The sequence below is a fragment of the Lepidothrix coronata genome, unplaced genomic scaffold (assembly GCF_001604755.1).
Source record: "Lepidothrix coronata isolate B3197 unplaced genomic scaffold, Lepidothrix_coronata-1.0 Scaffold244, whole genome shotgun sequence".
Lineage (NCBI taxonomy): Eukaryota > Metazoa > Chordata > Aves > Passeriformes > Pipridae > Lepidothrix > Lepidothrix coronata.
The window spans coordinates 118,254-132,051 of NW_016690424.1; the positions used below are offsets into that span (position 1 = coordinate 118,254).

General features: G+C 45.6%; 1 protein-coding gene across 2 annotated transcripts in view; it reads left to right on the forward strand.

Annotated features, from left to right (window-relative positions):
• Positions 1 to 13,798, forward strand: part of FBLN2 (fibulin 2) — a 109,681-nt gene that overhangs the window by 81,284 nt on the left and 14,599 nt on the right. Inside the window, exons 6-11 of one of the 2 annotated variants that reach the window (XM_017834904.1) lie at positions 1,805 to 1,991; positions 3,317 to 3,523; positions 4,799 to 4,915; positions 5,346 to 5,447; positions 6,768 to 6,902; positions 12,211 to 12,345. In XM_017834904.1, the coding sequence (XP_017690393.1) occupies positions 1,805 to 1,991; positions 3,317 to 3,523; positions 4,799 to 4,915; positions 5,346 to 5,447; positions 6,768 to 6,902; positions 12,211 to 12,345 (883 nt within the window). The remainder of the gene's footprint in view (positions 1 to 1,804; positions 1,992 to 3,316; positions 3,524 to 4,798; positions 4,916 to 5,345; positions 5,448 to 6,767; positions 6,903 to 12,210; positions 12,346 to 13,798) is intronic. The other variant, XM_017834905.1, reaches the window with a different exon arrangement.

Here is a 13,798-nt window from a genome sequence, read left to right on the forward strand (position 1 = left end):
TCCTTCTGGCTGTGCATATTTGCAAACGTGAGTAACGTCTGCTAGTTATGATATTTGGGGATTTTTCGGGTTAGGAAGCAGGGACATAAACTATGAGCTGTAGCCATAAGTATTGGCTGAACATGCAACGCTGTGTATTGTGTGAAATGCTCAAGAAACCCCAAAGATGCAGCATTTGAGTCTTGAAAAAAGTGACTTTGTGGAGGAGTTTCTGCAGATTGAGCTGTCAGTGGATGAGTTTCCCATTTCCCTACGGGAGACAGGCTCTGATTTAATGGGAATGCCGCCCTGGGACTGCTAATCATGAAACATGATTCCTTCCCATTTCCATGCTCATCCAGCCTTCTCTTACTTGCCCTCCTCAGGTGAGGGATCTCCCTCCTGGGAAGTGGGAGCTGAGTTCAATTTGCTGCTTCTCCAGCCTTGGACTTTCTGTTGGCAGAGCTCACTGGTGCCAGCTCAAATCATTCCCTTCTTTTCTGTGTCTGATCCTTTGCATTGGCTGAATATTTGGATAGACTGAAATCACCTCTCTGGGTTCAGAGAGGCTGTTTTAGTCCAGCTGCAAAATATGAGTTACTGGAGTGGATGATTATCAGAGGAGTTGCAGAGGGAAAGATTTTATTACTAATTTGACAGTTTAATGTGTATATATATATAAAATTAAAAGATATAAAAATATATTAAAATATATAAATATAAGAGGACATTTAAATCTAAATCCAGACAAGCATCTTCAATTCCCACAGAACCCCTGCTGTCTCTGCAGCAGAGACTCCCAGCTCCTCACCTTCCCTGCTGGGTTAGGTGTCCTCTCTGCATGCACAGTATAGTCTTTTTGAATTTGATATCATTTGTCTGATGTGGGTTTGCGGCCTGACTGTGCAGTGGGTCTGTATGGGACTCAGTAAAGTACCACACAGGTTTTGTCTGCCACCTGCAGCAGATCGAACTGCAAGAGGTGAGAGGCCCCATTGCATCAACTTGTCAGCAAAGCTGCTGCTGCTTGGATGCTCTCAGGAAGGAAAAGGAAGGCAAATAGCTCAGGAAATGCACCCTGGCCTTCCTCCAGCCACTGTCTCAGCAGGATGTGCCCAGCACAGTCAGGTAATTACAGGTCACAGCAGGTTTGCAGGGCAGTGGTGCAGAGAGAAAGAGTCTTTCCTGACACCCTGACAGGGCTCAGGTGCTGCTGATCCTCCTGTCCGTGCAGGCTCTTTCCAATTCCTGTCACATTGTGTCCAACAACTGACCATTTCTTGAGCTCTAATGCTAAGAGGTGTGGTCTATGTTGTTTTCTTTATGATTTTTATTCATACCACACACAAGCAATGGCTGTGCAAGAGCTGGGAGGAGCTGGTCTGTGGCACCACTCCTTCCTTGCACGTGGAGCTGCTGAAATCCCTGGCACAGCCAGACTTTGTGTTTACTGGGGCTGCAGTTGACCCCTCTGTGCAGAATGGCAAAAACAAGCACAAGTAAAGCTTTGATGTTTGCAACTGTCTAAACCCAAAGTGCTTTTCCAGATGCTGAGGGAAGTGCAGATCAGTTCCAGATGTGTGGGGGCTCATCCCTGAAGCTGTATTAAATCACAGAATCAGAGAATTGTCAAGGTTGGAAAAGCCCTCTAAGATCACCAGGTCCAACCATGAACCCAGCACCACCATGTTCACCATCAAACCACGTCCTCAAGCACCACATCCACATGTGTTTTGAACACTTCCAGGGTTGGTGACTCCACTGCCCTGGCAGCCTGTGCCAGTGCTCACAAATCCTTGTTCCTGACAGTGCCCTTCCCTTGCAGCAATGCTGTGACTGCTGCAATCTGGGCCTGAGACTGAGGAGTGAGGGCAAAACCTGCGAGTCCAACATCAACCTGGGCTACCCCTGCAGCCATGTGATGCTGTCCTGCTGTGAGGGGGGCGACCACTTCATCCATCCAGAAATCAAAAGGCATCCTGAGCCTCTGCCAACAGTGACACCTGAGAAGGGTAAGTGCCCATTTATCATTTGGAGACATCGCAGACAAGGTCTGTGTGTCACAAGGTCATACAGGGAGCTGCTGGAAGGAGTAGTGTGAACAGTTGCTTTGCCTCTCAGATCAAGTATAGACTTGTTCTTAAAACACTTTTAAAAAAGCAAAGAATATGTGGATGTTTCTGATCCTTAAACAGACCTTCTTGAGCAGTTTGGTGTTTTGTTTGGTTTCCCCCCCTGAGTCACACAGTCCAGAGGCCTCCACCAGCCCTCCATAAGGAGCAAACTGAAGGTGTGTTTTAGCAGGAGCAATCCTGCAGGATTCTGTATAAAGCAAAGGATGACTTTTGTCCACTCAAAGTAATCCCATGGACTGTGATATCAATGAAACATCCCGGGAGTAGATTTTCATACAGAATGGCAGCTTTCTCACAGCACACTCTGGAACAGCCCCAGAGCACTGCAAGCGTGTTTTCACACTTTAAACATATAAACATAGTGATGCTGCAGAGCTGAGGCAAATCCTGCAGCCAGAGAGGCCTGACAAAGGGAACGTGGCAGATCTGGAGCTTGGACAGCCATGAGGCTCAGCCCAAGATCACGTTCTCTCTGGCATCACTCTGTACCCACCTGTCACACGAGTTTCATGGTAACCTCCTGCATATGTGAGGGTACAATTTTGGTCTCTGTTCTCATGAACTAAATGTGTATTTTCTCTCACCAACAAGGGAAAAGGTTTATTTAAGAAAAACTGGCTGAGAAACTCGCTCAACAATTCATTTTGGTGTCACAGAAAGTCTTGTCAGACTTGGTTGGGGATGGAAAAGGATTGTGTTCAAAAGCAGTGGATAGGGCAGCCATGTCACTGCTCAGTGGCTCCCAGGCTGTTGGTGATGCTGGTACAGAAGGAGCCAATAAACTGTGGTGTTGAGAAGAGTTTCCAAACCAACTGGGTGCGTTTTTCTCCTGAAATTTGAAATTCAGTGTGGTTCTTTCATGGGGCCGATTTCAGATGAGGCTTCAGTGTGATACCTTAGTTCAAATACAAATAGCAAGGGTGTTGGCAGTCACTGTGAAAGGGGAGCTTGTGACCTCCTAGGGTCTCCCTGTTTCTCAGTGGCTCCTGTAAAATGTCTGTCCTTCCAGCTTTACAGAGGGAGAAGGTGGACCTTCAGCACAGTGGTGTTATTCCAGGATGGGTTCATTTGCTCTATCCTTGGAGTAACTGTTTTGGGTAGCTCTGCCTTTATTTGGAGTTTCTGTGACCAAACACCCCATTCTGTCCAGTCCCACTGCAAAAACACCCATCAGAGAACCAACAGGTGCTGTTCTGTTGTAGTTTCAGAGAGGGAAGATCACAATGAAGCTCTGTCCATCAGCAGTGAAGCTGAACTGTCAAACAGCCTGCCTGGAGATGACCTGGATGAGTGTCTCCTCTACGGTGGGGAGCTCTGCCAGCATTTGTGCATCAACACTGTGGGCTCCTACAAGTGCTCGTGCTTCCCAGATTTCACCTTGCAGGATGATGGGACCAGCTGCTCTCCAGGTGAGATGGGCAGGGAACACCAGGAGTGGCAATATCTTTGTGTCACCTGCATTGCTCTTCTAAGCTTTTCTTTAGTTTCTCTTTGGTTTCCATGAGGTTATTTTTGGGTGTTGATGCATGGACATGTTCTGTAGAAATCGTAAAATATAAAGAAAAATAATAATTTAGGAAACTTAATTATACCGTATTTTTGTGTTTTGGTGGTGTGAGCTCAGGGTGGTATCTCATATGTTCAAATTAAGAGTGTTTGCACTTTCCAGAGGAGGATTTCTAAAGGTTTTTAATGAATTATCTTTTCTTCTCAGAGAAATTTTGTATTTCACAGTTAGGTTTCCTTTAGATAAACTTAACTCAGTTCAGACAGAATCAGCATTGCTTCCTGAGCTTTGATTTTTATCTAAAATCATTAACATCTTTCAATGATAACAAACTCTAAATTTATCTAGTGTGGTGGAAGTCTGGAAAAGAAAGTCTATTATATTGTAATTGTTTTGATTTCTGCAGTTCTCCAGTGGCAGGATTTCAAATCAGATAACCCGAAAAGTTGAAACCTTATATTAGTTACAAGAGCTTTCAGTTATTTAATGAGCAAAACCAGTGTTTCCATCCAATGACAGAATTCCTTAGGCTTCCCAACTCTCTGCCCAAGCCAAACAATGAGTATTTATGTCATCCTTCTCAACGTGGTGTTACATCAGTGATGTCTTTGACTGTTCCTGTGGCAGCTGTCTGCTCTGTTGTTTGAATTAAAGTTCTGGGGAACGAACCTAATCCAAAAGGGGCAAAAGAAAAGGTTCTTATTTTAGCACTGCAAAATTTGGCTCACCTGGAGCGTGTGTGTGCTTTTGTTTGGCTTTGCTTTGCTTCTCCCCCCACCAGCTGGGCTGAAGTGCAGATTTGGATGAAGACATCCTGTTATGCTGTCAGTGTTCTTGCAGATCTGCAGGACTGTGGTGCCTGTGGCTGTGCCAAGAAGTGTGGAGGGGTTTGCAGAGCTCAGCTGGGGTAGAAACTTGTGATGAGGGGAGAGGACTGTGTGTGGGACACCTGAGATGGATGGGAGGAGCGAGGGGAGGAAGGGTTGGTCATTGCTGGGTCATTCCTGGGTCAAATTAAGGGCAGAGGTTGTTTTCAGCCAGGCTCCCTGATCTGTAATCCGTGATGATGTTTCCTCCTCCAGACCACGATGGGGTGGGATGGATGGGACCAGGCCCCTTGCCATGTGGAGTGGGGCTGGTGCTGTCCCTGATCCTCTCTGCCTCCTTTGCCTTACAGATCCTGACAGGGCACAGGTGACAAGACAGGAAGCTGAAGCCACCATCCCTCCAGTAGCCTCTCCCTCTCAGCCCATTCTGGTGGTGTCCTTGCAGGAGGAACAGGACCAGTGTAAAGGTATGTTGGAGGTGGGAACTACTCATGCAGGGAGTGAGGAATGTCTGGAGATGGAATAAAATTCCACTCATCCCTCCCCCAGTCTGATCTCAACACACATCCCTAATTTGTTAACCTCTGGCACAAGGCTGAGGAATTGTCAGGGGAATTCCTGAGGAAGGAATTTGGGGCTACACTCTGCCTTCAGTGTAATTACCCCCATGGGTGTGAGGGGAGCAGCAGCACATGGCAGCAGTGCAGGGAGGGTGGCACGGGGGGGGTTGGGTGCCAGGGGAGGGCTGTCAGCAGTGATTAGGGCTGTTGGACATGTTGTTTACAGACTGCAGTCCCTGTTGCCTAAGCTGGGATGGTTTTTGGGACCTGGAGGTGTGTGACTGCAGCTGATCCGTGCCGTGGGTGCTGATGTGCTTTGTAATTGTGCCTCGTGCAGATAACGGGCCCTGCAAGCACCTCTGCAACGTGGTGGAAGGAGAGGCCGTGTGCTCCTGCCTGGCTGGGTACACCCTCATGGCTGATGGTGTGTCCTGTGAAGGTAAGTGCTCACCTCAGAGGGGAGGGTTTATCTCTCACCCCCCTGGGTGTTCCTCTAAGGGTTCCTCACTGTCGGTGCTGTGAATTGCAGTGGCAGTGCAGAGACCACTTGGCAGAGGGAATCCCAGATCTGCTCCACAGATAACTCCTGAAGCACAGTGTGCTGGGACCTTCAGGCGAAGGCAAGCCTGGATTTGTGCTCTTTTCCTCTGACATTCCAGGCTTTTCTTCAGCCCTCTTGGTTTCTCTTCCCACTGCCATTCCTGCCCAGGGTCTGTCTGCACAGCTATGGACACGCAGCTTTTCTTTCTGGAGCAGTGAGCAGGACAGAGGCAGGTTTGCTGTCCTGGGGGACCCCCAGAGCCACAGCTCTGCCTGACATCTGCTTTGTTGGGGTTTATTTCCTCTTGCCTTGAAAACCTGAACTCAGGGAGGCTTCACAGCCATGGGAGCTGGTCCAGCTCCAGTTGTTCCACTTGACACTGGAGCTCAGCCTTGCACAGTGATGAGCAGTGAATTCCAAAGCTGCACCATGACCATTCACATGATAGACATTTAAGTGGACATGCTGGAGTAGTGACAAGGGATATGTTTGGCCAGGGAAGATTTGGGGGTCAGAAGCAATGCCCTGTGACATACCTTAATTATAAATCTCTAAGTATGGGAGCAGTGACAATAAATGCAGGGAGAAGCTTCCGATGCTCAGAATTGCTCACAAATGATCCACATCCCTCTTAGTCTCAAGTCTTATTGAATTACAAATCATTTTCATGAAATTCTGGACAGTCTGTGAAGAAAATGGGATTTTAATATCACCAGATGAAATATTCACAGTGCAGTGCTTACTGAAGTGTGGTGGAAGCTAATTTGATTAATTAATGTCAGAATCAAAAGGGGCATTTCAAGGCAATCGTTTTCCTACAGGAAATGAAAAAATTTATAAATGTCAGTGGAAGCAGTGAGTTTAAATTGTAGCAAGGGCCATTTCTAATCTAAATTAGAGCAAGGATTTGATGGTAGGGGTGCACTGGAACAGTGTGCACTGGCTCTGTGGGACTGCCTGCCTGGTTCCAAGGATGTTTCTTTCTGGCATGACGAAAGTGTCGGGGTGTGAGCAAGGAGTAGATGATCTCCGAGGGTTTATTCCTTATTCCAGCCCTATTTTCAGTGTAACACTGCATTTATTACAGCGTGGTGCTGATGTGGAAGCTCCAGCACACTTCATTCAGACATCTCCAGCGCGAAAGAACTGTTGTTTCATTTCAGCAATTGTTCTAATAGAACTCTGTTTTTCCCTTTTGGCTGCCTCATGCTGGTGTAGATTTGGATGAGTGCCTCACAGGTGCTTGTTCCAGCGGACAATTATGTGAGAACACACTGGGATCATTCTCCTGTGTCAGCCACAGTGGGATGTGTGCAGAGGGCTTTATTCTCAACAGGCATAGGAAATGTGTTGGTAAGACGAGAGGTCTCAGCCCTTCACCACAACATCATAATGCTCCATGCTCTGCAATGCATTTAAACCATTTGTGCTCCAAGGCCATCCTTGCATATGACATTTCAATCCCAGTTAGTGGAAACACATGTGCACCATTTGCTCAGCCACTCCACCTCATGAGTCCTGTGCTGTTTGGCTCCTTCCCCAGCGATCCATCCTTGGGTTACAGATAACTCTGTGCACAGCCAGGGGTGTGATGACCACAGCAGCACTGATAAATCCTCCAAAAAACAGAGAATTGATCTCTCTGGACACTGTCAATGCTTCCCAGGCACTGTGGAGCAACCAAACTCCAGAAACACAGCTCAAGGGATCTGCGTGAGGTCGGGCAGTGGAAAAGATCCATTCCAAAGCAATGGGATTCTGAACTTCACATCAGTCCTTTGTTGATTCTGGCACAGATTTCTTTGTGTAAAAGTCAAAGATGCATTGTGATTCTGCTGTATCATCTCTGCTGTTTGAGTCCATCTGAGAAACCAGTCGATCTTTACAAGTGTATTTACGAGGATTTAATTTTTTCCCAGCAGCCAAGGCCTGAGCTTATGAAATACTTTCTCTTTTGAGCACTTTTCTAGAGGCTGGTTTAGGAGGCACCTGAGCTGCAGCAGTGCTGCCTGGAAAAACAGAGCACCTGGAGACCTCAAGTCATTTCTGGAAGCAGCAGTGCCTGTGACTATAATGTCATGTGTGGATGCATGTGCCTTCTTCCAGCCCTGTCCTCCTCCCTACGTTTAGAACATTGTTTTTCTGACCATCACAGCTTTGGTTTTGTTCTGTCTTTAAAGCTCTATGACCTCATCTTACTAATGAGCACCATGTGGCCTGGGGGCATGAGCAGGAAAATTTTCTGCAGTGTCAGGGTCTGGAGAAGAAATGTGATTTACCACCTTCTGGGTTTTCCTTAACTAGCCATCTTTCCTTAACTGCATTTTTAATTCTTTTATTATTATTATTATTAATATTTATTTTGAAATCAGAGATACTGGTAAGTGTGGAAAACTAATGAAATGATTTAGTTTAAATGAAATGGCTGAGAGCACAGCACTGGAAGGCAGGAGGCCTTTCAGAGGCAGAATCAGGCTGTGAGCTGGAGGGTGGAGCTGGAGTTGCCCATGGTGTGTGTTCTGCTGCATCCACCAGGTGAGCAGCTGCAGAACTGCCCCTCCTTGTGTTCCACTTCTGTCTTGCCACTTAATTCCCTGATGTTTTCCTAGGACTTTGCAGGAAGGATAGATCTGTCCTTTTCCACAGCCTTTTGAAACTAAACCAGTGCATGTGTGTCTGCAGCTTTGGCAGGAGCTGCTGTGGCAGGTGCCAAGTGCTTCCCTTTATTCACTTTCTTCCTCTCCCCCATGACATGATAGAGGTTTATTATGACTGATAGAAGATAAACCTCAGGCACTGCTAATGAAAGGAAAGACACAGCTCTCATTTGTGAAGCTGAAAGACCTTTTTCTCCCTCACTAAATACCAAACCTCTGTGTTCCTCTAATGCAAGTGCGTTTTTACAGATATCCGTTTAAATAATCCAGAAAACTTGGAAATTTCTCTTCCGTCTTTTTGAACAGATCCACCCTGTGTGCTCCCTGCTGGTATCCAGCTCTGCTCTGAGGGTGATGCCAGGAGAACATTTGCAGTATTGAACATTTTTTCCTACTTTTCTAGTCCAAGGGGAAAGCCACAAGCACACTGTGGTTTGGGTTCTGTTCACTGTCTCGTTCTGAGATGTCCTTTTCCAGCCTCACTGCCTTTGTGCCACACCTCGAGCTGTCTCACACACCACGAGGAAACCTTTGGTAGTGTGTTTGCAGAATCCCCTTGCTTTAATGATGTTACTCTTTGCATATTTTAGGGACGGGGAGGAACAATCTGTGCACAGCAACAAACCAGCTGCTAACCTTCTATCTGTCCAATTTCCTTTAGTCAAACTGTGGAATTCCAGATATCCAGGATTCCTGAAAGCCAGCCACGCACAATGAAGGGTCACCAGCTGTTTAAATAGCTCCCACACCCCACCTTTGTGTCACTTGGAGAGCAGATAATGAAATGTCTGCAGGCTGGAAAGCTCCACGTTCCCCAGAGATAAGAGCCATGCTGGATGTTGTTAGTGGGAATTGCTTTTCCTGGTGGCTTTCAGGCAGAGTCATTACCACCACCCACTTACACAGTGACTATTTTACTCCTTTCTTTGCTACTCCCATCTCAGTTTCCCCTCCTGACAGGAGGAGCAGTGAGTGGCCACGTTATCCCTGAACTTTAGGGCTCTGCCTGAGCACAGGATGGGTGTCGCAAAATAACCACATGCCTAAATTACACAGATATATCCTATAAAACAAATAGAGCTGAAGCAATTTGAAGAGGAAAAAAAATAAGGGTAAACTACAGAGGCAGGACAAGAAAAGCCTCCATTTCACATTTTTATAGAAAGGCCATAAAAATTCATTTTTAATGTCAAAGTACGTAGTGAAACAAATAGCAGGAGGTAAATGTTGATATTCCTTATGCCAGCAACAGATGGGTCAGGGATCCTGGGTATGGTGCTGTTTGCATCCACAATTCCTGGGAAAAAAGGAGATATTACATGATTACATGTCATCCTGGGTTTTGCTGACATAAAATGAGGAATTAATAAAGTCACTGCCACACACATGACTGTGGAGATTTCTTCAAATTAACCTTGTGACTTGTTTTTAATATAGTACTGAAGTATTTTTCCTCTTATTCCTGTTTTTTTTAGTAAATATCATCTTACCCTACCTCACAGTCTTAATTGGGTTGGATGAAGGCTACAGCTGGTGCAGTGTTGGAATTAACTGTGTTCCAAACTGCAAACAGAACTCCTGTTGTTCCTAGTGCTCTATCAAGCATCTCACTGACTTGTTGGGTTGGCTTCCAGGATGGAAGAGGCACAGGTTATGGGCACTCTGGATTTTATGGAACATTTAGGAATTTAATTAGAAAAAATAATAAAAAAAGGCATATTTGTTTGATTAACTGGAAAGGAACTGTGGTGAGCTGGCAGCTGGTCTGGTCTCAGAGATGGACATTCATGCCCTGTCACTGGGCAGGGCTTTGCGTGCCCAAGGCTCAGGTTTAAGCCTTGCACCTCAACCCAGTTCACAGTCCTTGGGCTTTGTCAGTGTATCACATGTGCCCAAACCTTCCACTGAAAACAAAATTCTGGATGGAATCTGCCAGTTTCCATCCTTTTAATTTCCTCAGATGTGTTCCAGCCAGTTCTGTGTGTTTTCTCCTGTACTCAGAAGTTTGAAAATTGAATCAAAAAATAGAGACAAAACATGGAACTGTATTAGATTTTTTTTTTCCCTCTGTGAAAAAACCCTTCTTTGTCCCTGTTTAAAACCTGCTGGTCAGGTGGAATACTTCCTCCCTTCTTTGGCTGTATTTCAGGCAAGCACACTGTCCTCCTGGTGACTGTTTTGACATGGTGCTGGACTGACTGAAGTTCTCAAGATGCAGTGTGGTGGTCAAAGTTTGTTTATATGAGAGGTCTTTTTCTGGTTTGCAAGAAAAGATAATCTCATATCTGTGGTACAGCCAGTAGAGAGACTTGCAGTGTGTTGGGTGCTATTAGGTGGATTATCCATAGCTGGTTTTCTCAACAATTAATTAATAAATCTCAAATTTATTTAAGAATGAATTCTAGTGAGGTGGGAGAGTTCTACCACAGCACCTGATATTCTTCTCCCAGCGTGAGGGATTTTTTGTTTGTGTGTTTTGAGTGTGGGTTTTTCCCCCCCAAGATCACCCATGAGAATATTGCTCCTTGCTCTTCATCCTGATGTATAGGAACTGCACTGGGAGGACAGAACCCTATAGAAGCTTTGGGGCCCCTCTGTGGGAGCATCAAAGATCCTGTGGGACAGGCAGAAAGATCCAGGTGATGGTGGGGACCTTGCAGGGTTTCACCAGCTGGCTTTGGGAAGCAGGTCCACAGCACGGAAAGAACAGCAATAACAAACAAAAGGAAAACACAAATAAATGAGAAGTGAAATGCCACCAAGTTCATGTTGTGGCCTTGCAGAGCTCAGTGCATGTCACCAGTTAGTCCATCAGGAACTGAAATTTCTTGGTGCCCCTGTTTATCTGTTTGGTAGAAAACAAGCTGAGATGTTTTTTAAGACAAAAAGCTTTTAAAAATGGCTCTTCCTGTTTTCGTGCTCCTCGGAAGAAGTCATATATCTGTGTACTTATCTGAGAATGAGGTTCTACAGCCAAAATGAAAATCTGATTTAAACAATACTTGCTTTATTGTGTAGTATGAAAACAGCTTCATGCACAGAGCAGCCAGATGACTGGTAATGGCTCTGGTCACATTTGGCTTTTGTTAGCTCTGGAAATACTCCTGAGCTTTATATAGAGATGGGAACATGGGGGATTTTGTGGAGATTGGCAAGAAAGTTTCTCTTCCCAGTCTCTGCCCCTTTTTGTAACTTCTAGGTATTTGCTCATCATGCTGTTCCAGCTTTCATTATTAACATCAGCAAAACCTGGATTTGAGATGATTTCAGCCCAGCCTATCAAAGGTGTTTCATATTCCTTTCCTAATTGTCCTACACTCTGCAACCTTGTGTTTAAGTGATTTTTTTTTTAAAAAGAACTTTTCCCCTACTCCACCTGCTGAAATCAGATCTCTTTAAAGATTGAAATAGGAATTTGCAACTTGATTGAGCCCCCAGGGTTCCTCTCTCCCTGTGTTCTTGCTATCCAGTTCTAATGATGCATTTCTTAGGAAATGGGTGTTTGGATTCCTCCCCCTCAGCAGGGCAGGCAGCTTCAGAACCCCTCTCTTGCAGCAGTTCCAGCCCAGCAGCTCCTGCCTGGCCTAGAGCAGCAGGACTGATAAATAGCCTGGGTTGTGAGAAGCTGGTGGGGAGCAAAAAGCATCAATCACTTCCTCATTCAGTTGTCCAGGGGGTTCCCATCCAGGAAATCCAGTAACCCAGTGGCTGATCATCAATCCTCTGCCCACCCTGCATTCAATCAGTTCTCTCCATCCCTGTCCTCAGTGCCTGCACCATCCATTTGGGAAGAGGGGAGGAGAAGGAAATCTCCATGGGATTTGTGTCTCTTCAGTTACTCTGGAGACCTTGAGTCACTCATCACATCGCTGTAACAAAGCCTACACTGACTATCTTTTGGAAGAAATGGTTTCACTGGAGCTTTTGACTCCTTCCAAAAGAGCAGGAAGAGGGGGATCACTTGATGAAAGCATGGCACTGACTGGTTTAACTCTTTGTTGCAGACATTAATGAGTGTGTGACAGAGAGACACACCTGCCAGCGCAGAGAGCACTGCGTCAACACCATGGGCTCCTTCAGGTGCCTGCAGGAGCTGACCTGCCAGCCTGGCTATGAGCTCAAGGATGGGGACTGTGTTGGTAAGACAAGTGTTTTTCAGCTGTTACAGGAAGGAAGGGAAAGGGATTGCAAAGGATTTTGTTGTTGCTGCTCTGGGATATGAGGGTTGTAGCTACAAAAGGCATCGTGGAAGTGTTGGGCTCTGTAGGCCCCTTCTGTACATTCATTTATTTGAAATGGTTTCCAGTGATAAATTACTTAGAAAATGGGTGAAACCTTGTGAACTAGGATTTGCCCTGTTTTTAAGGCATTACAGAGAGAATTCCCTGATGGAGGAATTCCCCTTAACTCTGCCTGGCTCTGCTGTGCTCTGGAGGGGCTGGTGCTGTTTGCTGTTGGATCTCAGCCTGGAGGGCTCACGGGCTGACAGCCCCAGCCTTCCTGTGTTCAGGAGGGCTGCCTGCACTTAGTTATGCTTGGAATGGCCGTGGGGTTAAGAAGTTACTCTGCATCCCCCCATCTTGGACTCTGGAGGTGTCTAACAGGGCAGGGAACATCAGCCCTCGCAGCAGCAGCAGCTGTGCAGCTCAGGAGTGTGCAGGACACCCTGCCCTGCCTTCAGGGCACAGTCAGTGCTCTTTACTCCTGAATTTTCACCCAGTTCCCTGACAGCTGGAGTAAGAGATGCCTAAGGGAAGATCTTAGCCTTTGAACCAGAACATTAGGCCATAAACCAGAAATTACCAGCAATCTCCCTGTCATAAGTAAAGCTTGGTTTGCTTAAAGAGGCTGTTTGTGTCTTGTTCAGTTGTCTCATTCTAGAGCATTTCTAACATTTATTACTAATCTAATTTACTTTCTAGTCTTAAAGTTAGATAATAGGGGATTATAAGATTTACAAATTGTTTTAAAGTAGCCTGTAAATTCATGACTTATAGGAGAGGCTAGAATTTCAGAAGTACCCTATGCAAAATTGCCTACAGATAACTATTGAATCTTATTTTATTAATGTGACGTTTATGAAATACTCATTTTTCTTTGTCTCAGTCTGTAACTGTGGTAGGCAGAGTTATTAATATAGTGCCTTGTGAGGGACTGGTGATGTTCCCTCATGACCTTAACATTTAATGAGGAGTTGGAGTAGAAAGAGAAGTGCCAGCAGTTCTCCCCTTGTCTGCCTGGAGGAGTGGGGACTCCTCCACTGGGGACTTCCTTCCATTTGTCTTTATCTTCTAGTGAAGATATTCCTTGGGAACCAGCATGTGTTAAAGCACCATTTGAAAATGTGCACAGGAGCTGAATTTTGAACATATTTATAGCTGAGTCTGCTCCAAGGTGGGATCTCTTCAGCTGGAAGATGGAAGCCACACCACTACACCACAGTGACTCAGCACAGAGCAGTTGGGTGTACATTTATAAGTTTGAAACCTGCGGGAGGTGTTTTCAATGTCTCTAGAAAGCAAACACTGAGTTGGTGAACATAATTTGGGAAATAATTTCATATACTTAATAAAAAATGAGAAAGTTGTGGTG